Source organism: Plutella xylostella, chromosome 2 (assembly GCF_932276165.1).
Source record: "Plutella xylostella chromosome 2, ilPluXylo3.1, whole genome shotgun sequence".
In the NCBI taxonomy this organism is placed as follows: Eukaryota; Metazoa; Arthropoda; class Insecta; order Lepidoptera; family Plutellidae; genus Plutella; species Plutella xylostella.
In genome coordinates, this window is record NC_063982.1 from 1471059 (window position 1) to 1497317 (window position 26259).

Sequence of the window (26259 nt, forward strand, 5' to 3'; positions counted from 1 at the left end):
AATAATTAGGTTCTAATTCATTATTGGTAATGTAGAAACTTTTTGGTTGCATAAGCCTATTGTTATACACGCTACTTATACTTTTGAATCGATAAAATGTAGCATTTTCAAGAATAAAATGTTATCCCAAGCAGTATTAAATATTTAAGTTGTATGGTTATTATTTAAATTACTTAAAGCCCAAAATCTGCATTTCCGAGAAAAGGCGATTTATGAACAGATAAAAATTTGCCTTTGTTTTAGACAGAAGTAATGTAATTTTCCTTAACATTCTCGTACAAATACTGTTCAAGTAAAATTATAGACGTTTCATAAGATCTATCTTCCCTATGTGTTGTCATACAAATAGGCACTATTATGCTCGCAAACAAAGGAAAAATATAAAAATGGTAGGTCGCAATTTGCACAACAAAATAACGTGTACGTAGGCGAACTTAATGCTAATAGCATTTTCGTCCTGTTAACCTTTGGTGTACTTATGTAACGGCCGCCATTTAAATTTTCCTTCTTTATCTGTGCTAGCTGTACCAGGGCTATTTTCAAATGTGTTACTTAGGTTGTAAGTGTAATCCATTGGTTGTAATAACTGTAAAGTATTTTGTAATGTTTTGGGAGCAACTTCTATTGTACTATGATGATGATGATGATGCACACTAAAGATAATATAATTCATTAATTACTGGTATTCTAAAGGTAAGCGTCATGTCGGTATTGTACGTATCGCATCAAACGGATTGTCATAAATATATAGTATGGAGAAACGGCGCCTGCAATGCCGATGAAGTGGACGCACGTGTGTGAAGTGTGAACTTTTATACAAAGAATACTGAATGCGATGCGTCCGTTAAGTACGATGCCGAAAGGTGGAAGCTTACCATTATAAGGTTTTAAAAGTTTGCAGTATAATTGCATGCGTTTTCTCGCATACAAAGTGGCGCCTCTAGCGGAAAAGTTAATAAACTCTATGTCCCTGCAAAGCTATAATTCATCTTTGTATAATGAACAATTATTCTGCTCTCGTGTGTATCTTCTTGAAAAATACTTGTGTTCGTCAGTTTTGATAATGATTTTCCAAAACTATTTACACTCATAACTTTTAATTACAATAATTATCATCAACTTGAATCCATTTATAAACAACCACTTGTAATATGCCATGTAATAGTAATAATTACTAAAGATTAGTCAGGCAATGTAAAATAATTATGAAAAAATACGCATTTAACTAACGCCATCTATCGCAGCGTTACCAAAACTGACGAAACCTATTCTTCCATGATTCTTTGTTATTTCTTCGTATTTTGTATAATTTTAAGTGTAAATTAGGTTATTGGTAAGCGTTTTAAATTGCCTAATTATGTTTGATAGCGATGGATAGGATAACTGAAATGACCATTATTGTCAAAGCGATTATTTTCAGTGTATGCTTGTGTGTGTCTCGACCGTAGCGCCAACATTCGTCTGGTGTCGAAATGAGGAACTACGTGTGAGTTAGTTTGGTACCAAACACTGCAAATAATTAAAGTTATGTTTGTACAAAATGTAAAAATGAATTGTCGGGCTGGCGCAGTGTGATAACTGGATTTGAAGTACTTTATTGTAATATAAATGGATTATTCGTACTTTTATGTTGGGTTTTATTGATTTCTCACGTTTCAGATTTCCCCAATCCCATGAATACAGCGAGCGTCTTATTTAATTTAGGGTTGATTTTTCAGTAGCCAGATAAAAGTTATCTTTGTATTAGACAGTGACAGCAACAATTTTATTCGTCAGATAAGGGTCAATTCAGACGTACCACAACCACACCGCAGCCACAACCACGCGATGTGGTCGGGCGTATATTTTGTATTGACAATGAATAATCCAATTCACAAGTGCCATATTTTGCCGTTGTTATCGACCACCTGTGTAATACGACCACATCGCAACCACATCGCAACGGCAACGCCGCCACGCGGCACCGCGGCTACCTGTTTTCCGTATTAACTGCACACGACGACGTGGTTACCACATCGCAATGACAGCGACAACGCAACCACATCGACATTTTGTCGCTGCCACAACGCAACTGCAAAAAGCCGCTGTCACACAATTCACACGTAACCACAGCTTGACCACATTTTGTCGCTGCGACGTGGTGTGGTTGTGGTACGTGTGAATTGACGCTAACATTTATCTCTCTATTGAAAAAAACATTAAAGTTCTGACAGTCTTATGTGTTTTCGAAATCGCTACCATTGCTAAGGACCATCGCTCAATGTAGATTTCGATGGCAAAATCGCATTTATAACTTTCCTTCAAAAGGTCTAATACTACAGGCAGATTCGTGAACAGTAAAATTCACAGTTTAAAAACAGCATAATTACAATAATGCATAGTAAAAATCTTTATTCATTTTTTATAAATATTTCTTACAACCCTATTTATTATACATCTTTCACTCTACACTCCCGTGCAATGAAAACGTTCCATATGTCTCTGGAACTATTCAGTACTCGCTTGTGTATTTTTCTTGCACATATCCTTAGGGCGTGATCCTCTTAGGGTCTCTGGGGAACATGGAGGTCTTCCGGATGTTGTCGAGCCCGAGGTACAGCATCACCACGCGCTCCATGCCGATGCCGCCACCTGGTGGCAGGAGAAGGAATTAATTTTGAATAAATTACAGGCTAAAGTATACTGCATTCATTCACAAGCGCGCACACGCGAACAACACGTGTGCGCGCTTGCAACGTTCGGACAAGAATTCACGCCACATCCAGCGTAAAGCTTGGCAGTGTAGGAACCGCCTTAGACAATTGTTAGAGAGCAGTCGTAGACTGTATTCGTCTCACGAACAGCATTTGACGTTGCAATTTTTTGTCATCTTTATAAACATAAAATTATAATTACCGGCATGCGGGGGACATCCTAGCCGGAAAGCTTCGATGTAGGCAGCAATTTTCTCGGTGTCTGTAAACAATACAAAATTTATGATAGATAGATTTCAAAAACATTTCTTTTCCATATCATTAAAAACCGAGGACGACATGTAAAACTGCTGTTCCTACTTGAATGAAATTTTATCATAATGACATGAGATGATCTCATTGCATTGGTTGAGTATCTATGTCGGGAATCCAACCCTGTATTCCTGTAGTCCTGATCCAACCCTGTATTCCTGTGTCATAAAAGTTAGCCGATAGAGTGTAGAACTTTTGGTCTACTTATGGAAGTTCACAATTGTTCCGCTGTATAATAAAGACTAACCAATAGCGTGGTGCTTGGCCCTCTCGGTGAGGTAGTCGGGGTCGTGGATGCGCTGCGCGCCGCTCAGGATCTCCTCCCCGCGCATGAACATGTCGTACGAGTTGGATGATTTCTGTGGACGAGAGAGAAATATAACATTATAGCTGTTCCCGCGAGCTTCGCTTCGCCTTAAAAAGTTTTTCCGTGGGAATTCCGGGATAAAAGTAGTCTATGTTCTTTCTCAGGGTCTAGACTCTAGACCATATGTATACCAAATTTCATTCAAATCCGTTCAGTAGTTTTGGCGTGAAAGAGTAACAGACAGACAGACACAGTTTCTTTCGCATTTATATAATATTAGTTAGTATTTGTTAGGATAGGATTAGTTAGGATTGAGAGGCACGGAATTAACTCCGAATTTCTTGTTTTTACTTTTAGAGTGGAAGCTAAAGTGGCCAAAAGTTATTTAGGTTTCTTCTAGTCCATAAAGCGTCCATTTAATACGCCACATTTTACGTAGGAACATTTGCTCTGACTTGAATCGTTTCCCGTGGGAATTTAGGGATAAAAACTTGCCTTAAGCATTCTAAACTAATGTAGCTTTACAATAATTGTGAACGGGGTGTCCTGGCACAGGTCTTTTTGTACTTAAAAGGATGCCTCAGCAACTGATTTGTATTGTATGTATGTTTTTGCATAATAAATATATTTTCATTTTTCATTTTAATAATTAAAGAATATTTGAAATCGCCCAGTAATTTAGAAGCTAATCGATAACCTTTTATTTATAAGCGTCCATCTTTATGGACGCCATTTTATTTTTCTTTCACGATTTATGTTCTCACCGGGTTGTTGGGGTCGGGCATGGTGTAGAAGGGCCTCACAGCCAGCGGGTACTTGTCCAGTATGTAGAAGTCGGTATCATACTTCGCCTTCACTAGGCGACCGAGCAGCTTCTCACCCGGTTCTATAGCTCAAAGCTACTTAGACTAGCTTTTCCGCTAGCTTCGATTGGGCTTTAAAACGCTTTAAAGCCCAATCAAAATTCACACGGGAAACGCTTCCCGTGTGAATTTTGGGATAAAAACGTATCTATAGCACTCTAAACTAATGTAGGTAGCTTTTTACAATAATAATTTTTGAAATCGGATCAGTAGTCTGAAGTATTTTCATGGCTATTCCACGCAACAAATACAGGTGTCGGCCATTTTGTTTCATTTCACAATACTTCTATTACCTACTGTGAATACGTTACTTACATAATCAAAAACTCTATCTATCGATAGCCGACAGTTACTTTCATACGATTTTGACATGATACAATGTTTTATGTGGATCTGTCTGTGGTAGCGTAACTCCCAAATTGCTGAACCGATTTTCCTTTTTTTTCTTTTCTTTATTTTATGTATTATTATCTTCTCACCGGGTTGTTAGGGTCGGGCATGGTGTAGAACGGCCTCACTGCCAGCGGGTACTTGTCCAGTATGTAGAAGTCCGTGTCGTACTTCGCCTTCACTAGGCGACCGAGCAGCTTCTCACCCGGTTCGATAGGTCAAAGCTACTTAGACTAGCTATTCCGCTAGCTTCGATTGGGGTTTAAAGCGTTTCCCGAGGGAATTTCGGGATAAAAACTTGTCAATAGCACTCTAGAATAATGCAGCTTTACAAACGTGAAAGAATTATTGAAATAGGATCAGTAGTTACATAGCTATTCCACGCAACAAATACAGATGGCGGCCATTTTGTTTTTCTTTCACGATACTTCTATTTCTGTTACTAAAGACATTTTTTTAATCTTAGATACTAAACGGTTCATCAATAATCGATTGCCCCGCCAATAGAACGAATCGTCACTTAATCGCGGGACAATCGACTGTTGATAAACCGTTCAGAACCTGTCAATTTAGTATCTGAGATTAAAAAACAGATATTAATGTATGTTCTCACCGGGTTGTTGGGGTCGGGCATGGTGTAGAACGGCCTCACAGCCAGCGGGTACTTGTCCAGTATGTAGAAGTCCGTGTCGTACTTCGCCTTCACTAGGCGACCGAGGAGTTTTTCATCAGGGGTCGATAAGTCGTCTTCTTCGCCTATTGTTACTCCTGGGAAGAATATACGGGTTTTTGTTAGTATGGGTATGTATGAGGTGTTTTAAGGGGATAACAAATCATACCATGACCAGAAGTTTAAGACCGTTTTGTCTAAAACTGTCCCTAAGTCATCGTCCATTATCGAAATCGATAAGATCGTTGTATGTGCGTTTGACCAATCACAGTGCCGTTCATATACTGCGATAGCGGACCTGTGCGCTAATTTTCGTCGTTTATATAGAAGGACTAGACTTACGTACGCCTTTCGGGTTACTTTACAACTTATATACCCTTTATTGGACATATAAATTGATATATAAATAATGACATTAATGATACATACCGGCTTCCTTCAGCATGGCTATAGCCTGCGGGAACTCCAGCTTGAGCGGCGGGTCCAGGAACTTGAAGGGCTCCACCTTGTACTGCTGCCTATATACATAGGGAATCCGTGCTACAGGGACAGGATTTCTAATGTAAGATGGTTAAATAGAATGACTACGGTTTGTTGCCGGTTGCTTGGTTCAGAAGGTGGTGCGCCTTTTGGCAAAATCTACCGCTTTCGCAAAACCCTTTATATTTCACGAAGGTTATTGGGCCATTAATGGCTGATGACAATATGACATAATAATGTAATAGGTACATACCGGCTTCCTTCAGCATGGCTATTGCCTGCGGGAACTCCAGCTTGAGCGGCGGGTCCAGGAACTTGAGCGGCTCTACTTTGTACTGCTGTCTATATACTTCGATAGTCCTTGTTTATATACTTCGATAGTTCTTGTTTATATACTTCGATAGTTCTTGTTTATATATATATATATATATAAAGGGCTCCACTTTGTACTTCTACCTATATACCTACTTCGATAGCGGACCCGTGCCACGGAAACAAGTTCATTGCTAATTTGAGGTGATGGTTAGATAAAAGGACTAGGGTTTGTTTGCTCAGAACGTGTTCCTCTCAACTTACCGTTTATTGGACGATTATTGGATAATAACAGAATGATAGAATCTAGTGTAGGTACACACCGGCTTCCTTCAGCATGGCTATTGCCTGCGGGAACTCCAGCTTGAGCGGCGGGTCCAGGAACTTAAAAGGCTCTACTTTGTATTGCTGACGCACCGCCTCGATTTCAGCCGCGCATCTGAAATTAAAGACAGTGTTTATGAACGCGACAGAAAACTCTTAAATGCGCCCCGGGCTAGCCCTTCTGGTAGACATAACCATGACAATTCGTCGGTCAACAGTCTTACCTCTGACATTTTGGTCTTTCTTTGTGAGCCCTCTGGCATTGGTAATCTATACTGGACATCGTCAGATAAGCGGGCCTCCCACGCTACGTATTCTCTTTCGTGACTTTAATTCTGACAGTCTCCCCTGCACGGCTTCCTTATATGTATAATATGTAGATAAACTTCGCAATCTGCGTTAAATACGGTAACGACGATGTGATTGGAGGAACGTGCATTATACCTTCGAGTTTGTCTACGTAGATAACGATTTCATGCCGCCGCCGCCGCCGGCTCTGCCAATTTGCCATTCGAGCCAAATTACGAGCTGACAGATCCGCGCTAGCTTTCAAAGAGATGTAGTTGTTGGTTCAGTGATTTAGAAGGCGTCCCACGCTACTTACTGGTCCCGTAGCCCTCTGAAGATGTCAGTGAAGGTCTGTCCGATCACATCCAGCACCTCGTGGTAGTGGAACTTGAACGCCATCTCCAGGTCCAGCCCCACGAACTCAGTCAGGTGCCGGTGCGTGTTGGAGTCTTCTGCACGGAATACTGCGCCCACTGTGAATACCTGGGGAGTTTACATGGTGTGAGATAAGATAGGGTGGTTGGTGTAAGATGAGATATAGGGTGTTTGGTGTAAGACGAAAGGGGTGGCTTAGGGGGTTTGGACAACTTATGATTAATTACAATTATCAAATCTCTTTATTTGCACCAAAACCGAAAAATTACAAAAAAACGTAAAAATAAAAACAGTACAAAAAGTGGGTGTGGCTGTGTCTCCCTGGACACAACCGTGTATTGACGTGAATACGGAGTTCAATTAATCTGATTAAGTAGGTGTTGGTAAACAAATATTATTCATTTCGGTACTTGCTACTACAACATTTGTTTACATATTTTAAAAGTTTATAGGTGTTTGTTTATGTAAGTACTTAAATAGAAATAGAAAAGGCCGGCAAGGCCTAGTAGTATTAGTATCGCCTCGCTGCACTCGCCTCTCTAAGCTTTACGGAATACAGAGATGAGGTGTATGGCCTCGCTTTGCTCGGCTCTTTACGTTTTAGGATGTGCCGGTAAGGTTAGTATTACCTCGCTGCTCTCGGCTCTTTAGCCTTTAGGAAATGCGGATTTGGTTTATATGGCCTCGCTTCGTCTTTAAGGTTTAAAAAGGCCGGCAAGGTTAGTGTTGCCTCGCTCAGCACGGCTCTCTAAGCTTTACGGAATGCAGATATGAGGTGTATGGCCTAGCTTCGCTCGGCTCCTTACGGTTTAGGACGTGCCGGTAAGGATAGTTTTGCATATTGAGCATATTTAGCTCATTTCGTATGGCGATTAACTACATCTTTACCTTGTCGAAGTCGGCGGCTATGGCCATCTGCTTGTACAGCTGCGGACTCTGTGCCAAGTACGCTGATCCCTTGAAGTAGGATACGGTGAACACATTAGCACCGCCCTCGGAGGCCGCCGGGATGATCTTAGGAGTGTGGATTTCGACGAAACCTGTGGGGAGAATTGGGGGGGTTTATGAGTTAGGCAGTTGTGGAATGAAATCCTGTTGCTATGGTTAGTTTTGGTATTTGGTTAGAGTGAGAGTCAAAAGTCTGAGATTAGAGACGCTATGCGTAGGCGTGCACTATGAATGGGGAGAAAAAGTAAAAGCTAATTACAAATGGCTCCTTAGATGACTGTACTCGCTTCCTCAGTTCTACCCAGACCCAATCATCGGAAAATTACTATAAGATTAAGCGACACTAAACGCAGACAGCGTGTGGATGGGTGAACATCACAAATATGAAGTTCAGTCAACGATAGCCTAATCTAATCAATTCTCTAGCATACGGCATAAATTCACGGAAAATTTACAAGAAAACCCTATGCTATAAAAACGCAAGAAACTCCACCTTAAAAGTACCAGGGTAGCATCAAAGAGGCGGAGGTATCAAAAAGGTGTAAGTATAAGTACCTTGTTTAGTGAGCAAGTCTCGGAACAGCCTGCAAACAGCCGCTTCAATCCTGAAGATGGCCTGATTGGCCGGCGTGCGCAGGTCAATGACCCGGTTGTCGAGGCGCGTGTCTTGATTCACCCTAATGTTTAGGCCTTCGGCGTCTGATTCCTGTAAGGAAAATAACTGTGGTTTAATATGGCAATGAATATACTGAGTAAAATTTGGCAGTCATTAGGATAGACGAGTTCTCGAGTGGAAACCACGAACAGACAAGCGTAGCATAGGTGTCCTCCAACCCGCTGGACCGACTACAAGGCCCGGGAAAAGTGTTATAACTGTGGATCTTGAATAAGTAAGTATGAATTTATGCGATATTAAAATGGGCTAAATTGAATTTTTTAAAATATAATCGTTTGAATCGAATCAACGGTTAATAATCATATCAATCAATAGAATACCTCATTAACAGGCCTAGCCGCGTCTTCCAACAGCAACGGCAGTTGCGCCCGCGCAGCCGACACCGCCCACAGTTGTTTAGCTCTCAGTTCCACCGCTTGTACCGTGCACGAGGCTACAGGGGACACGGGCTTGACCACCGAGCCTTCGACATCCACTATCGACTCTTTGGGGATGCTAGAAAACAAAAATAATAATTATAAAGTATAAAAAAATCTGTTTAATGCCATCTAGCGGCAACTGAGTGAACTACATGGAACATCCATAGTTGTTTAGCTAAAGCTCCATCGCCTGTACCGTGCAGGAGGCTACAGGGGACACGGGCTTGACCACCGAGCCTTCCACGTCCACTGTCGACTCTTTGGGGATGCTGGAAGAATGAAAAATTACGAAACTAGGTCTTTCTTCAGTTTAGCCATCTAGCGACGACTCAGAGAACTGCATCAGGGCACGGCTCATAGCTGCCTCACTCTCATATTCACGGCTTAAACTGTGCAAGAGTGCCTTCACACTATAACCTCGGATATGGATATCCAATAAAGATATTTTAAAGATGTGTGTACTGTACTACTACTACTAAACATCGTTTAAACCAGGTATCTGACAGCATGAAAGGTCGATAATGCCACGGAAAAACACGCTACTGTAAACTGCCATCTAGCGACCACAGAGTCAACTAAAACACATTATACCGCCATCTAGCGGCTTCCCATCGCACTCACTTGCCAATGAACTTGACCATCTGCTTGCTGGTGCTCTGGTCCACGCTTGCGATCAGCTGCACTGTGCTGGACGTCTGACGCAGCACCGCGAAGCACTGCTTGCCTTTAGCACGCGAGGTTTGGAGACGGGCTGGGGGGATGATAAGGAATAATGTTTAGTTTGGCATGCTGATAATTATGTGAGCTTTGGGGGTGGTTCAGAAGGCCTAGCATGGGGCACAAGACGTGACAAAAGATTTCCGTCACGCTCATTCACATCACGCGCCTTCGAGAGCGAGTACGACGATAAAACATTTGTCACGTCTTGACGCACTTTTTTCTTCATTGGAATCTCTTTAAAAAGATGAAGCTCAAGTAGCTCTTAAAGACTAAAGAAGACATTTTATTAAGGCTACTATAACTATGCAGTTACAGTTGCCTTAATGAAATCTCTTCTGCGTAAATTATCCCAGTTTTTTTTTTTAAAGAATCAATAGTGAAATAAACCCTACACTTACCACGAACCCAAACAGTCTGCCCAACCAGAGCAGGCGACAGATCCTTCACATCAGTGTACACCCTCCCGCGGTTCTCTCCGGAAGACTGGATCATCTTGTAGGTGCCATACATGCCGAGGGATACATCCGGCTCCTCGGTGGCTTCTGGTGCAGCTTGGCCTGATGCTGCCTGGAAATGGTGGGTGTGGTTGTGAGCAAAATGTCATTTGTTTTATCACAAATTTATGGAGTCAACTAAATTGTTATTTAAAAAATAGCTAGTATAGTTGTTGCAAGTTTTACTTTGCTTTAAAGGTTTCCCATATTCCTATAGATTAAAAAAGTATTGCAACATTTGAGTAGCAAGCCTGGAAGTTTAAAGTGTGAGAGGCAAATTTCACTCATATTGGATTTTGCCTATCTCTTGTCCATCTACTACAGGAGTCCTTCGTCAAGTCGCGCGCCTTAGACTCGCGCGCCGCGCGCGAGTTGCCCCTCCCGTATTTACCTACTTTTTTTGTCGTCAACTCGCTCGACTGTGAAAATATGTAGAGTCAGCCACAAAAGTTATAATTTATTATGCTATTTATGCTTAAGGTAACTACTTAAAATGTATAGGGTATTTTATCTATAGGTAAATGTATAGGTACCTTAAAATAAAACACAATATCCTTTCGGAGATGTATAATTTAAGATATAATATTCTAAGGCTGCCTACGCACTGGCGACCATAGACGCGGCCAGGCCGCCGCGTCTATGGTCGCCAGTACATGTCCGCTGGCCGCTAAGTGCGTAGGGGCTATAGCGATTGCCATATAAAGTCCAGAATTCACTGGCCGCCGCGGCCAGGTCGCGGCGACCATGGTCGCCAGTGCGTAGGAGCTCTAATAATAATCAACAACAAAAAATTGGCTTATTACTTATCAACATAAATTCACTAATATTTTTATAATCTTATATAACAAAGCAAATAAAAATAATTATTGTTTATTTTTATTTCACAATTTGTGAGAGAAACATTGCACTTACTATCAAACTAAATTATTTAAAACAAAATATATGAAATTAAGGCTAAAATTATCAATAGGCAACTAAAAAAAGCATTTGGCTAATAATTACTTAGGTACTAATAAAATCAGTCTTACATGTAGGAACTACAAATAACAGTTTTAATTGTTATAAATGATTTTTATAACAAACGTTACTAAGTATAAAAACTATCATAAATATTAAAAAATCACAAGATTAAAAGTTCGATACATAAAGCAACACTTATAGTTCCACTGATAAGTTGGTTAAATCAAAGCATCTACTTTAATGGCGACTGTCTAGTCGGTACCTTCTTATGCTAATCAGCCAGGGGACAATATTTAACTATATTTTTTAGTTTCAATTCGTTTGCATCTGACCGTACTTTACATGTACTTTACATGGGCACGCGAGTTGATGATATAAAAAAACAGTACATGCCAACTCGCGCGGCGCGCGACTCTAAGGCGCGCGACTTGACGAAGGACTCTACTACAGAAATGAGATTATATCACCTATACTTGGACCAAAAGAGTGTCTAACTCAGCTATTGTAACGCCTAGACTTGCTTCTCCAATTTACACAGGAGCTAGGCTGGCTCAGCTGAAAATAAGGGGATATGGTACAAAGGATCTATTGGAGATATACACACAAAGGGGGGGCCTTTCAGAATAAAACAGAATTGGTTTAAATTTTAACAAAATCTAGTGACACATTACCTTGTGTTCCGCTTTCTTCTGTTGTTTCTCAGCGGCCTTGGCGGCCTTCTTTGCTGCCTTCTTGCTGGCATTGTCACCTTCGGCTGCCATCTTTGTCTCTTCTGATACACCCATTGTGATTCTATAAGATAATAGGGGTTAATGCAGGAAAAAAATATTATTATACAACTTTTCCCTTACTAAGTATCCACTCTTTAAAATATGTTATAATTAGGTACTTACCAAGAGGTGGTAGCTCAGTCGGGTAAGCGCCCACTTCTCACGCAAGAGATGCGGGTTTGAATCCCCGCGCTGACATGTACCAATGAGTTGTTTTAACTTAAGTACGATGTATACCATCGCTCTTATGGTGAAGGAAAACATCGTGAGGAAACCTGCATATCTAGATTTAGCACATCTAGATATGTGAACCCACCAACCCGCAGTGGACCAGCGTGGAGGGAAATGGCCCAAGCTTAGGAAGGCAGTTTAGACCTTGGGGATATGCACAAAGGTTCCACTCGAGAGAGCCAGGTGCAGGTACTTACACCCCCACAGAGAATAGAATAGAATAGGTACTTACTGTTGTGTTAGGATTTATAAAACAAAGTCAAAGTTTTTTATTCATCATATAAATATAAAATTTTCTGATGAACTTAAATTTTTACAAACTAGTCTCCGTTCAGATAAGGGGAGGCTCTTTCTGTCTAAGGAGAAGAACGGAGGCAAGAAACTCCTGAGCCATCTTGTCAAAAACGACTTAAAACCAGTTGGTATACAATACTTATAACATGTTTATGTACATTTATTATATAGTTTTATTGGGGGAGGCCTATGTTCAGCAGTGGACGTCCTATGGCTGAGATGATGATGATGATGATTAGTTTTATTATATTTCATAATAATAGAATGTAGAGTGATGCAAGATTATACAACAACCTATGAATAATTACTGTGCAGAGATGATATTAACTAATCATATCTGCGTGTGATGCAATTCTTATCAATGCAATGTAAAACAAAATTACAACTTTTTTGTTATTAAATAATCCATTTTTACATTATAAAATGTAGTTAATACTTGTGGGGAAATTCCACACAGTATGTACAATATTTCGGTAATTTGGAAACGTCATATCCTTACGTAGACCCTTTACCTATATTTTACTAGCACTTATAATATTTTAAGAGGACACCAAAAAGAAATATTCAAAAGATAAGTTTTTAAGTAGAAGTAGTTTCACCAGAATCATCAGTAACAATGAAATATAAATGATATAAGTAAAACTGTTACCTCTGTAATAACAAACGTGTAATAAACGAGTTTCTTAGTGTTGGTACACAATGTAACTATCTATTTTAAACAATATCTTTAGCAAAAACCGCAAAATAATAGGTTATGTCCGATAAGCGGAGCGGTCATCAAAATGAAATGTCAACTTTGAACTTTGACATTTATGGCATGACAATGACAGATGAGAAAACACCATTGCCAGCACAAAATATTTATGGTTAAGAATGGGAGTCACTCAGAGTAGCCTGTGTTTTTGTAAAAATGTTCCGAGATACAAACAAAACCGGAGACAAGAATAAAAATTCCTCTGCCAGTGCCAATGTCAACTCCGGCAAATATTTATAGCTAATATTTACTTTCCATCGTGCGACTAGGAAAATAAAACGACAAAATTAATTAAATGGATAAATTCATGTTACAAAATGCATGTTGATTGTAGGAATCCAGTCGATTCTAACGATCCACTTGTTGATATAAGACAGTTGTAAAATGCCGGTGTTCACCGCTAACATTCCAGGATCGCTTAAAGTGGGTGATCGAATCGAAATCGGTGGCAAAATAAAAGAATCTGCACGAAAGTAAGGCACTGGCTTTTATATGTAGGTACTTAGGAGACAGTATTAGTCACGTAGAAACTCACTAGAATACACTTATTATGTAACAGCCACAGAATACCTATCTATTGGTAAAAAGGAAATAGTAAAGGGCACAGAAACCGGAGTCCTCTCAGAAACATTGTTACTATGAGAGGGGGGGTCAGAGGTTTCTCTGCTCATGACCGTAGTTTTACCTTCACCTCTTTGATTATTGGTCGAAGCTTCACCTATGTGTTCTCCACTCTAGACCACGTATACGTCATCGGTTATTGGTTCAGCGATACATGCATAGCTTCGATAGATTATAGATATTATCGATAGGTTAATTTATTCCAGAATGTCAATAAACCTCTGTGCCCAAGACGGAGAGGAGCCAAAAGACGTAGTGCTCCATTTCGACGTGAGGTTTCATCGAGACAACATCATTTCTTTGTCCAGGAAGAATGGCATTTGGATCGGCAGCGGGAACTACGACACCAACTACAATATGTTTGTGCCCGGTAAGGTACAGTCTGGGGCAATGAAACCTGACCCTATTCGGGTACCTTCTCACTTTGAGAGGGGACAGTTTTCTTTCCCCCGAAAGTACAGTCTTATCCACGAGATGTCAGAATATTTTGGCTAAGGCTTTAGGATTCACCATGTATGAAGGCTGACCTGCCATAGAGACGCATATGATGTCTTGTTTGCTCAAACTACCGATATATTTCTTCTTCTTCTGGTGCCTCTCCACTACTGGAGGTTGGCGGTCAGCTCTGCATACTCCTCTCTATTCTTCGCCAAGCGCATCAGCTGTTCCACGCTGGCCACTCCCGTCCATTCTCTTATATTGCGGAGCCACGATTTTCTCCTTCTACCGATATATTTACTTGAGGGTAAGTACCAACCTCCGACCCATCAATGTCAGCTTCTTCTGATGCCAAATTATCAAGCAACCGTCATAACCATCAAGTATAGCAACAATCTGTACTGGAAACAAACCACTCCCAAGAAGCGCCACTCGATCCTGTCACTTCACGATCCAGCCAGTACCGTTTACGTAACTGTCTAATGTCTGAAAAAGCAAGTAACTTTATCTCGTAATATTGCTCCCAGGCACAATATTCCGTATAGTCTTCGAGATCAAGGACACGGATGTGATCACAATCTACTGCCAGGGCAAGTTCCACTCCAACTTCCTGCCGAAGATCCCACTCAGCATGGCGCGCTATCTGGTGGCGTGGGCCGACGTCGACAGGATCACGCACTGCTTCTTCTACCTCTGTAATAAGGTAACGGCATTGACGTTTGAAGGCTTAGTTAATGAGGGAGAAAATTTGAAAACGAAATACAGCTTCCTTACTTAGCATGAAACTTTTGCTACCTAGATTAGTGGGTAGCAAAAGTATCAAGGAACTCTTGGATACAAATAGGCAAATAAAGTAGATACTTACGTAGGTATTTATGCATAATCAGCCAACACTCGTCCAGAAGTGCTGGACATAAGCCTCTCAATAAAACTATAACACTGTGTCTTCCTCAACAATTCACTAATTACCTCAGGGGTCAGGTTTCTTAGACCTAGACTGTACTCGCCGGTCGGTTTCTCCTAATCTGGTCGTTGCAGTGCGGTTAAAATTTTGATTGTGTCCCACGTTAGGGCTAAGTATACCTATATAAGTAGGTAGTTAAGTACCTACTTACTGCATTAAATTTTAACGAAGGCAGATTAAAGTTCGATTTAAGATATTTTTCTCCTCTTTTGATTTACAGAATGTTATCGGTGATGGCGTACCTCCTAGTCCTGGGATGGCGTTTCAGAAATTACAGACTCCCGCTGTGGCGACTGCGTTAGCTGGCGATACCAAAAGATGGTAAGTAATTGGGAAAAAAGTAAAAAGTAAGGGCTAATTACAGATGGCGCCTTAAACGACTGTACCCTATTCCCCGGTTCTAATTGGTTGGTTCAGTCGCCATTTTTTCCTCCCAATAATGTGATTGGTCAGACAAACACGGGTTCACTCGATTGTGCTGCCAAAGTTAAGTACACTTGGTTTTCTTTCCCATTAATATATTATAGGAATATATTCTATTACTATTCTATACGTACTTACTTAAGTACTTCCTGTATTTTTTTGCTTAGACAGTAACTATTTAGGCTAAATCACGCTAAATATAGAATTTCTAGTTCCAGATCACACAGAAAAACGCTAGACAAGAGTGCACGTCGTCTGATCTCAGACGATAGCTGTTCCGACGAAGATACCACTAAAGGCAGACCAAAAGCCGAGGGTAGAGTTGATAAACACTTCTATGAATCTCTCATGTGCCAACCCGATAAAAATCTGCCTGCAAAAAAAATGGGTAGTGTTGCCAGGATGCGTTCGGACAACGTTCAAAAATACGCAAGGAGTAGGCGCGAAAATGAAATGTCAGAATCTGAGAAAATTAGCGAAACGGACGAGTTAGAATCGAAAATTATGGCTTCTTCAACAACTGACGTGGATAAAAAACACCGCAGGCGAAGTAAGTTCCCCTTTTCACATGTTGTTAATTTCATGGGCAGGTCATCCAGGCATAGACACTAGCTATAGGTGCGTTTGTAGTCGTTACTTTATTGATTTTTGATTTTGTTTATATTTTTTGTGTTATATTTTTCTATATCACTGTTGTATAATGTTCCTAGTCTATTATTTGTTTTTAAATATATTATATTAATTATGTACCTATTCTGAGAAATTCCATCAACAGGATAATCTTAATAAGAGACCAACTGTAATATTTCTTTAGGTATAATATTATAAAATTATGTTACAATTGTTTTTATCGTAAAAATAAAATGACATTTACAAAAATAATTATACTTATGTATACGCACTTATATGGTACTTATCTACATGAACACGGTTCGGATCTACTTAAATTTACATAAAACTTAAATTAACTTTGTTTACTTTCATTTTTTTACTAAGCTACTCAATGCTAGCGCGTGACTCTCATTTACTCCTATGTCTAAAAGTTGAGCGTTCGATACCAAGAAAAGGGCTTCACCATCGATTTCGTTCTCCTGCAAAATATGTGCAGTTTCGTGCCATCCTCTTTTTGTTAAAAGTGTTGCCAACTCCTCTGCCTGAAAAAGAATTTGTCTATGGTAAGAGAAAGTTGAATAGTGATGCGACATGTTGCAAAGTCCTATATCGATGAAATTACGATTTTAAGTTATATGTTAGTTCTTTAATTTAAATACTTAGAAATACATTTCAAGTTACATACCGTCCATGTTTTAATAGTTTCTGGTGTTGAATTTTTTAATGGATTGTCATCTGAAAGAAACAATAACATGACTGTGATTATTCGGTTTCATGAACGTATAATATCTATTAACCAGCACATTATTAACTAAGTATGTAATGTTTTCGTTCCAAATAGTGTAAGTACCTAGGTACCTACAACATATTTAAATATTCTTTTTAATATACCAACCTCATGAAAATAAAATAATCTGAGTCTAAGGTGGAATTTCACCAAACGCAAAACGTATTTAGTTGCCTGTCAAACGTTTGTCAGTTAGTACAAAATGTATTTAAAATTTGATTTAAATACAATTTTAAATACGTTTAGCGTTTGGTAAAAGTGACCCTAAGAATTTGTTATTTTGTATTCCCAATAGATAGATGTTGAAAAACAAACTTAGGATTAGTGTAAGATTTGAAAAATATAAAAGTATAAGATTTTGCTATTATTACTAATAATTAGGTACATACCTTCTTCCGTTTTTTCTTCTGTCTCGGTGGTCACGGGTTCTTTCTTACTATTTTCCAGATTCAACTGTGAAATAGTTAAAATATTATTTTCATTACTCTTTGACTCGGTTTTGACATCGTCTTCTTCCTTAACTTCAGTCTTTGCTACGTCTGGTTTTACTACTGGCGTGTTTGGCAGTATTTTTTCCTTCAGAGGTAGTCGTATCTGAAAGTAAATTACATGTTTAATTTCCAAAGGTACATTTTATAAAAAGCAATCCTTCATTTTTGAAGTTACTAGTTCCATAGATACTTACTGGGAATGCTATATTCGACTCTTGGATGACTATGCCGTCCAAAACATGTGTTAAAATATAATTTCCCTCATTTCCATCTCTTTTGCGGATATTGCCGTGGGAAAGTTCTATTTCTTTTCCAATGAAGTCTGTTATCCTTTGGATTTTTTCTTCATCACTCTTTTCGGTAACTACTTCAGTCTTTGACTCAACTTTGGCATTAGGCTCAAATTTATCACCTTTCATAGATGAAACTTCTGTTTTAATGTTTGTTTCTGTTTTTACTGGACTATGTTCTAAACTTGCCATTGTATTTTCATTCTTTTGTTCTGATATTTCTCCTTTTTTAACTGTTTCTGATTCTACTACTTCCATTTTCATAGCTGCTGATGCCTTCATTGGCCCTTTAGTTTCACTTGCAACAATTTCTTTTGTGGCCAAAGTATCCATGTTTTTGTTTTCGTTTGAACTATTGCTAATCTTTCTTGTTCTAGCTTGAGCAAAAACAGTATTTCTGACTAATTTATCTGGACTAACCTTTTCATTACTAACAACTGTTTTCATGTCAACATCAGTAGTGCCGGTGTCAGTTCTGCTTTGAGTCGGTTGACTGCCGGATGCTTGAGCAAACGTTTGAGGTTTTGCTAACTGGTTGCTATTTTTAGAACTTCCTGCTAAAGTATTTATACCAACGTCAGTTACTGTTTTCTTTACTTCATTTTGTTTAACATTTTCTCCACTTTTATTAAAGGTCACTTGACTTGCCGCATTCACAGATACTTTATTACGGAATTCGTCAGGTGACTCACTTTTTCGTTTTCTATTCTCAGCAGTTTCAGGATTCATTTTCACTTTAACTGTTTCTGTAGAGACTGATGCAGTGGTAACAGTTTTGCTTGCATTACTTTGGCTATTAGACATCATTCTTGGTGTTACCGTATTTATGTTTGGACTCGATGTCATATTATGTATTTGCATTAAAGAAGGTGAAGTGCCCATTGGTCGTAATTGCGGTATGTTTCTTACTTGCTGATGCGACGGGGGCACTTTCATAGGTGGAGCATGATTTGGTACTGGACGAGGTCGAATCTGAGGAACTATGTTTTGAGGCATAGTCGGTTTTGCGCTGTAACTGTTTTGATTATTCTGTTGTGGTATTCCCACTTTAGCATTACTATGAGGTCTTGTTTGATTAATTACATTACTAGTGGACGGAATAAAATTGTACACATTTGACACTTCCATCGGTTGAGGTGGTCTCACCATCGTACGCGGCTGCTGTTGGGTCATCTTTTGAATTGTCTGTGTATTTGTTGACGTCACATTTTGTCTTTGCGTCAATGTTTGCTGATTCATGTTTTGGTTTGATACAGGACTGTATGTTTGGGTCACATTATTTTGAACCCCCATTCGATTTGCTTGTGAATGTGATTGTGCTTGTTGCGTGAACTGAGTAATGGTCATTTGTCCTTGATTGTTGACTATTGGAGTCTGTGAGTATATTTGTTTTTGCTGATAAAATTGATTTTGGTTGCTATTATTTGCTGAAACAGGCATATTTGTCTTTTGTTGGACATTCTGAACTTGATTAGGCTGCAGTTGGATGTGGTTTGTTTGAGCTGATTGCAATTGCACATTCGTATTTTGCCTTTGTTGTATATTTTGATTGGAACTTGGTATAATTTGCATCGAACCTCCTGTCATATGTGGTTGTAAACTGATGTTATGTTTTTGATTACTATTAGTTCCTATGCTTGTTTGTGTTTGAACATAGCTAGTAGGTTTATTCGATTGTGCACCAACATTTTGCCGTTGTTGAATATTCTGATTGCCGGTTGACTGAAGTTGGACTGGATTGATCGTAATATTCGGTTGCATACTAGGATTTTGTTTCATTTGGTTTCCAGTTTGCTGAATCTGTATTTGGTTTCCAGTTGGCTGTGCACTTCGTATCATCATTGTTTGTTGAGGCATGTTTGGCCTTACCATACCTTGCTCAGTTTGTTGGAATGAGTGTCGTATAAAGTTAACATTTTGCTGTATATCGGGTGGCTTTGGAGAGTTTTGGTTTGGTGGATTCTGTATTATTTGTATGTTTTGATTCATACTCGGAGATTGAATTATGTTGGACATGTTATGCCCAATGTTCGCCATCTGTTGCATATTTATCACTTGTCCATATTGATTGACACCCATTAAATTCATGTTGGCATATTGAACTGGTCGCATCATCTGCCTGTCTTGCATATTCTGTGCTAACATGTTTTGATTCGCGACAATCTGCTGCATTGTTGGGTATGCTTGCTGTATGTATTGTATTTGAGTTTGGTCCATAGTCGGCTGGGCTGAGGGTTGAATATTGTTTGCCGGTGCTTGCTGAACGTACACGACTTGGTTCTGAGGATACATTGCGCTTTGATTCACCCATGGTGGTTGGTTTTGTGGATTTACAAAATATGTTTGATTCGGTGTCATTTGTTCCCCTAAAATATAAATCAATGATTAATGGATGTTTTTGGTAATAGTTCTTGGTTTTATTAGTAAATGCATTTATTATTTTAAGGAAATAAGTAGGAATGGGTTAATATAAATAATATAAGTAGTTTATAAATAATATAAGTAGTTAGGTGAATAAAATTACTCACCAGGAGGCATTAGGATTTGTGTTTCGTACACCACCCTGACTGGGCATAGGACCATTTGTTGTTGAGCCAGCTGTTGCTGCTGTTGATTGCTGAAAATATATATTTTTTTATTAACATGAGTTAAAATTCACGCCCAAGGTTAACTGGAAGAGAATGCTTTTAGCATTAAGTTCGCCTATGTACAAATTAATTTATGTGCAATAAAGAATTTAATAATAATAATTCACTGCAGATTAAACTATACATTGACAACATATAGCATGATTCCAAAGAATGATTTATTTAACAAAGGAAAACGAACTTTATTGACCTGGCAGAAGAACCTGTCAGTCAGATGTTATAGGACTCATGGTAGGTATATGGCTTAGAGTATATGTTGTATATTGCTAAGTTATCCTAACTATACCACTACACAACTTAATTATTATCGGTCTGCTAACTTTTACTGTTGAGTATAGGCCACTTGTGCAGATACCAATTTTTGTAGTTTGTCATAGGAATTTTATTCTGTTCAAAGTTCCCCTAAAGTATAATTAGGGCTTCCATGGCGGTCACGGTAAATTAACAAAATATGTAATTAGTAGCATCCGCCAGGATAATGGGTAGGCCATTCTTATATCTTCAGAAATATGAACCTCTGCAGCACAGGGGTGACAAAATTAACCGTCGAAATAGGCCTAAAAGTTTTGAGAGCATGACAAGAAAGCCAAATACAAAGAAAACATCTGATTTCAATTACCTCATGGCTTGGTCCTGTGGCACTGGCTGTTGCATCTGCAAAAAAAACACAAAAGGATTTTAAATATGCAAAATTTTCATACAATAGCCTCGACCCGAGACGAATTTTTGCACATTGAAAAAAAACACCAAACACCGACGGAACAATAAATTTTACTTTCACAATGTAGGTCTTTTATTCAAGTAAAGTCTCTTTAGTATACCTACTAAGTACTAAGTATATGTTTTGCTCGAAGGTAACATTATATTACTGGGTTTATTAATTACAACTAATAATAATTACTTAAATTAAATTAATAACGGTAGGTAGGGCTTACTATTAGTCTACATTATAACTTGAAATTATTACAATAATTAATAAAAAAATCCAAAATGATTAATAATAAAATACTACCTCATTTATAATCCAAATTGAACCAAAGCAGCAAAAAGTGCATAAATTACTGATAAAAAATAGTTTTCTCTCAATATGTAAAGGCGAATACAGTCTTAGTTCCAAAGAAATAACGTTGTTTATGGATTAACGCACAGCCAGCCATTGATTTCACCTCGGCCATAAAATGGAAACGATTTCGCAGGAACCGATTTTGTATTCCTATCACGAGATTGAGTTATAAAATTCCTATATACATCTACCTCGTTTTAACATAAGCAGCCATCTCTTTCTTGCACCCTCGAGCTCTAAATCATTAATAATAATGGCTACAAAAACTCCCCTTACAAAGTTTTTTATCTCCCGGCTCAAGGATTAACAAATCCTGCGATGCTGTGTGGCTATTTCAAATTGGCTCTTATGTAGTTGAGAGTAAGAGCTATATAAAGTGTATATTTGAGTTGGTGGTACGGTCGTCCCCTCGCTCTTTGTGCCTGCCTGCGGTAGACATATTTTATTTTTTCTTCGATATGCGCCGCTAGTGATGTGCTTGCCTAAACAGTTAGCCGACATTTTTTCAAATACCTATCGATAAATTCGATTAAACATACAAAGTATTTAAGTACATATTTATATTACTTTACTAATGTTTTATAACTTAACCTAGCTTAAAGAGGAGAGATTTACTCCTAAAAAATTCTTGCGTGAACCCATCATCCACAAACGGATCAGATTGATAACTACACCACAGAATAATAACTAGTACCAGGTACAGAAGTCCATCTTCGCAATGGCTTGCAAAGAAATATGACTCCATCCCATAAGCAATAAGATCTAATTTAGATCGCGTTCCAGCCGCACACGTTTTTATTTACTTACCTACCAATTAATTTTTGAGGGAATATGCGCCTTATTTCACTGGACTACGGTGCATAATAAGTTATACGTGGTTATACGCATTGAAAAAGAAGCCACCTTAGGGTTGCCTCAGCACCACAGACTCCAACGTTTACTAAGCAACGGACTGACTTTGTAAAAAGAATGTCATGTTTTAAAACAAAATTCCAAACTTTTTCTATTGAAAATAACCAGTAAAAACAATAACAATTTCATAGTTAAGATATTTTGAAGTACATAAAATATGTATGAATCTAAGTACCTAAAACATTAAATGATGATGGGCACCAATATATGGAAGCTGGGACCAGCACCAATAGAAATGAGTGATACGTCGTTGAAAAGGTATTTTTTTAAAGAATATGAATAACGGAAGCGCAAGTCTTGGTTTACTGTCCAATTAGAGTAATCGTACCTTGAAAGTTTTTATATTTTATTTCTGTAATTTTAATGTTTTTGTTAGTTTTTCACATTCATTTTTAATTTTTATAACAAAATGATCATATTTCATATAATATTATATTTGTTTATTATCTCAGTAAATAAAACCAGTTGAAAGTAATTTCTCCAATTTCATTAATACGTGTTTACGTGTATTACGCCCTAACTGTCATCAGGAGAGAGAGTGCAATGCCATAGAAAAATACTTCCTTCCGACGAATATATTTCAAAATGGACAACTGATACGGATTTGTCGTCATAATACTTTTTTGCTCACTTGAAAAGAGCTATCCAACGATGTATGTCTCATCTTTATTGGACATAGGTCCCAAAACGCCCATTGTCATTTTGTGAAAACATGTTTTTTTTTTCGTTATTATTTATATTATGCATTATTTATGTTATGATACAGAACGTGTTAGTTTCGTTAAGCACTAATCCCACTCAGCGCACATTTTATAATCGATTCATTAATACATTTTGAAGGTAGTTGTGTCTGTAAATTTAATACTTTAACGAAAACAAAATTGGAATAGACTTTGTTCAACATGGAGAAAAAAAGGATTGTAGTTCGGATTAATTTCATTTCAAATAAGGAACGTAGAAGAAATCAATAAAATACTTAGATTAGTTTTACCTGTCAGCATCTTTTGGTAATCTAAAAAAAAAAATGGATCACGATCCGTATTTAAGCAATTAAATACGGCACAGTATTTTGCTGTTTTTTTTCTTTTTATGTCAATTTTTCTATTCATAAATTTTAATAAATACCTAAATACGACATTTATAAATAAATAAAATAAACTAGTACGAAATAGGAACAAATAGCGCGCGCGTGTATCGTCTTCCGCTTGCGGCAGCCGACTAGATTCGCCCCCTCGATGGGGCAGGCGCCAGGTTGGCGCCTGCGCCGCCCACGCGCGGAGTGACACAGGCCTGACTACACAAAGGAATAGCATACTTTGTGGACCTTTACTGTACTACCACAAAAAACTTTAAACGCTGTTTAACTAGTGTTTAAATCAAATTTTGATAGATTTTGTAGGCGTTTGACACAAACGTCTGTTAAATACTGTCAATTTTTTTATGGTAAGACCCTTACTGAATACGCCCACAAAGAATAGATTTAAATTCATTATCAGCCATTAAGTAATCGTCAAATGCCTGCCAGGCAAATTAGGCAACAAACACTACCAATCTTTATTACAGTTATGTTAACTTTTCTAAAGAAAAAAAACGTTCTGCTGTACCTACCTACTTACCTACTAAGCAATTAATTAAGCACTTTATTAATTTACTAAGCATTTTCAAATTAAAGTACTTTTTAAATAATTTAGGTATTACAAAATATCATCATTGAATCATGGAAGTAGAAAAGAAGATATTTTTTTATATTTTTTTCTACTTCATGCATAGAATAAAAAACAAAACGCAAATCAAATAACAAAAACGTATCGACAATTTTACCCCAACACTACGTTGAAATACCCCTGGCAGGGGTCCCCTGCTGAGTTCTCGATATTACACAATCGCATCGCACAGTAAAAGATATCATCCACCACACGCACACCTGTTTTAATGTATTCAACATTGAACCTTACAGCACGCAAATAAGGACCATAATAGTAAGCCTTCGATCCGTGAGGCTGACAGTTGCTAGCTACCAACGACGAGAGCCAGAAAGAGACAACATCGTTCAATTACGATTCCAAATTGATGTAAACAAAACATTGTCTTATGTATAATGCATTAAGACTTATATTTCAGTAAGTAAATAAATAAGTGTTATGTAAATAAAATACCAATCACATGGTAACTTGATAATGATAAGTGATGATAACAATGCAATGCAATATTCGGTTGACGACCTCAATTAATAAGTAACAGCTGCAGTTTGCTCAATGCAAGTTGCAACAAAAGTTGTTTTAACCAATTTTTTTTTATTATACGAGAATAAGATTTAAGGTAATGTGGCTGTAAGCTGCTTATCACAAAAACAAATGAAAATAACTAAAAACAAATATCTACAAGCATACCATTCAAAAGTAGGCAGCAAAACTTCGATATGGAAGCAAGGGATGTGACGTCACGTTCTAAAACCAAATCACGTGTTGTGATAGGGACGCGACACGGCTTGCATGTTTTGAATACAATCGATAAAGTTGTCTTTCCCTCCATAACCTAGATACGGTGGCTAAAATCTATAGCTGAAAACAATGGAAGCTGTGTTGGCTCTTACCATGACCGATGTTTCACTAATATCGTCACCAAAACTATGAAATACTTGTTTAAACGTAATAAAACGCAGCCAGAACTGCAGTCTCCGACATCTTTCGAACCGAAATGGCCGCACGAATAACGCGAAAGGTCTCGCAACAGAAAATAGAACTCCTCACCATGGAAACGCGCGCGACACGCTAACTTGCGACAGTATCGCGCCGACACGAACAAAATTCCGGCTGGAGAGTATCGATTAAATGGTTCGCGGCGGTTTATGGTACAGGGGAGGCCCAGCCAATAGCCTTGTCGCTTCTGAGAACGCTTCGCATTGGATGGCTCGCATTTCAAAATTCAAACGCGTTCCATGACCCCAATGTTGTTTTTACGATACTCAACCGGAATGAGATAGGGTTTTTTGTCTCGTTCTTTCTTGCGTATTCTGCCGTTGAAGGAAACTGAGACAGCAACAGTCATACGTTGCGCCATGATTAGAATAATCTGGCTTTTATAGCCATTGCCGTACAATTTACTACTTTAGTTTCAGTGACATAAAGATTAAAACTGCTGTTTCACAATATCCGATGACAATAAAATGTAATGACGTTCATATAGTCAGCGGGGTTCATTACACATTCATTTAGGCCTATATTTAGATATTTTGTATGAATTAACATATTTATTGTGTTTTTTTTTCGTGTCGACTGTACAATAATGTCTGCTGTGCTGAGAAAATATATTGAATATCGATTATGTTCAGTCGTTTTCGTGTCATTAGTAGCCAATTAGGAATATTGATAGATGAGATTAAAGCGTAGGCAGTTATTTATCTAATTTTTGGCAGCTTGTTAGGTAGGTATTGTAAATAAAATCTAAAAATAAAAGCTGAAAAGGCAAACGTGGGACGCCCTCACCGCTAGCTCGTGGGAGATTCAACTTAGATAATTTTCATTCTTTGGAAGGATGCAAAGTTGCGAACGAGTTTTAGGTGTAGGTTACTACCATCATCTCTTAAAGGGATGCTATGCTATTCTATTATTTTTGAAAGTTGCGCCTTTAGTTTTATAGATTTAGACTGATATCACGTCATCCATGCATCGATCGCTCTTTCTCCTTGCATAGGCACTTTCATCACGACCCATCACGTCCCCACTGCTGG

The 26259-nt window shown here is 38.4% G+C and overlaps 3 protein-coding genes across 6 annotated transcripts; 1 reads left to right on the forward strand and 2 right to left on the reverse strand.

The window, feature by feature from the left end:
- Positions 1-2490: 2490 nt before the first annotated feature.
- Positions 2491-15035, reverse strand: LOC105393923 (aspartate--tRNA ligase, cytoplasmic). Of its 3 annotated transcripts, none has more exons than XM_048631935.1 (14): positions 15031-15035; positions 11903-12023; positions 10176-10344; positions 9679-9808; positions 8959-9133; positions 8518-8668; positions 7903-8054; positions 6956-7122; positions 6439-6466; positions 5665-5752; positions 5179-5333; positions 3253-3364; positions 2896-2955; positions 2491-2631 (listed from the first exon to the last, which is right to left on the reverse strand). In XM_048631935.1, exons 2-14 carry the CDS (start codon positions 12014-12016, stop codon positions 2528-2530), a joined length of 1605 nt encoding a protein of 534 aa, XP_048487892.1. In that variant the 5' UTR covers positions 12017-12023; positions 15031-15035; the 3' UTR covers positions 2491-2527. The 3 variants fall into 3 exon arrangements, with proteins under 3 accessions (XP_048487892.1, XP_048487840.1, XP_048487818.1); XM_048631883.1 differs by lacking the exon at positions 15031-15035 and adding an exon at positions 13176-13325; XM_048631861.1 differs by lacking the exons at positions 5665-5752; positions 15031-15035 and adding an exon at positions 13176-13325 and having other exon boundaries at positions 6351-6466.
- On the forward strand, positions 13496-16479 carry LOC105393924. Of its 2 annotated transcripts, none has more exons than XM_038112637.2 (5): positions 13496-13753; positions 14108-14271; positions 14867-15042; positions 15524-15624; positions 15939-16479. In XM_038112637.2, exons 1-5 carry the CDS (start codon positions 13665-13667, stop codon positions 16336-16338), a joined length of 930 nt encoding a protein of 309 aa, XP_037968565.2. In that variant the 5' UTR covers positions 13496-13664; the 3' UTR covers positions 16339-16479. The 2 variants fall into 2 exon arrangements, with proteins under 2 accessions (XP_037968565.2, XP_048487977.1); XM_048632020.1 differs by having other exon boundaries at positions 13518-13753; positions 15497-15624.
- A 47-nt stretch (positions 16480-16526) lies between these two features.
- Positions 16527-25378, reverse strand: LOC105396936 (polyhomeotic-proximal chromatin protein). Its single transcript, XM_011568948.3, has 7 exons — positions 25123-25378; positions 21174-21208; positions 20435-20523; positions 17811-20272; positions 17515-17719; positions 17024-17073; positions 16527-16880 (listed from the first exon to the last, which is right to left on the reverse strand). The coding sequence occupies exons 1-7, from the start codon at positions 25123-25125 to the stop codon at positions 16707-16709; spliced, it is 3018 nt and encodes a 1005-aa protein (XP_011567250.3). The 5' UTR covers positions 25126-25378; the 3' UTR covers positions 16527-16706.
- Positions 25379-26259: the final 881 nt, after the last annotated feature.

Bases quoted from the DNA above. Each gene is read 5' to 3' on its own strand.
- LOC105396936 (XM_011568948.3), bottom strand. The intron at 17,074-17,514 runs GTATGTACCTAA...TGTTTCTTTCAG, and splicing joins AGAAGAAAAAACGGAAGAAG to ATGACAATCCATTAAAAAAT. The intron at 16,881-17,023 runs GTATGTAACTTG...ATTCTTTTTCAG, and splicing joins AAACTATTAAAACATGGACG to GCAGAGGAGTTGGCAACACT.
- LOC105393923 (XM_048631935.1), bottom strand. From the start codon at position 12,016: ATGGGTGTATCAGAAGAGACAAAGATGGCAGCCGAAGGTGACAATGCC. The intron at 9,134-9,678 runs GTGAGTGCGATG...TTTGTTTTCTAG, and splicing joins ATGGTCAAGTTCATTGGCAA to CATCCCCAAAGAGTCGATAG. The intron at 3,365-5,178 runs GTGAGAACATAC...TCTCGTCCACAG, and splicing joins TGCCCGACCCCAACAACCCG to AAATCATCCAACTCGTACGA.
- LOC105393924 (XM_048632020.1), top strand. From the start codon at position 13,665: ATGCCGGTGTTCACCGCTAACATTCCAGGATCGCTTAAAGTGGGTGAT. The intron at 14,272-14,866 runs GTAAGGTACAGT...TATTGCTCCCAG, and splicing joins CTACAATATGTTTGTGCCCG to GCACAATATTCCGTATAGTC. The intron at 15,625-15,938 runs GTAAGTAATTGG...TAGAATTTCTAG, and splicing joins GCTGGCGATACCAAAAGATG to TTCCAGATCACACAGAAAAA.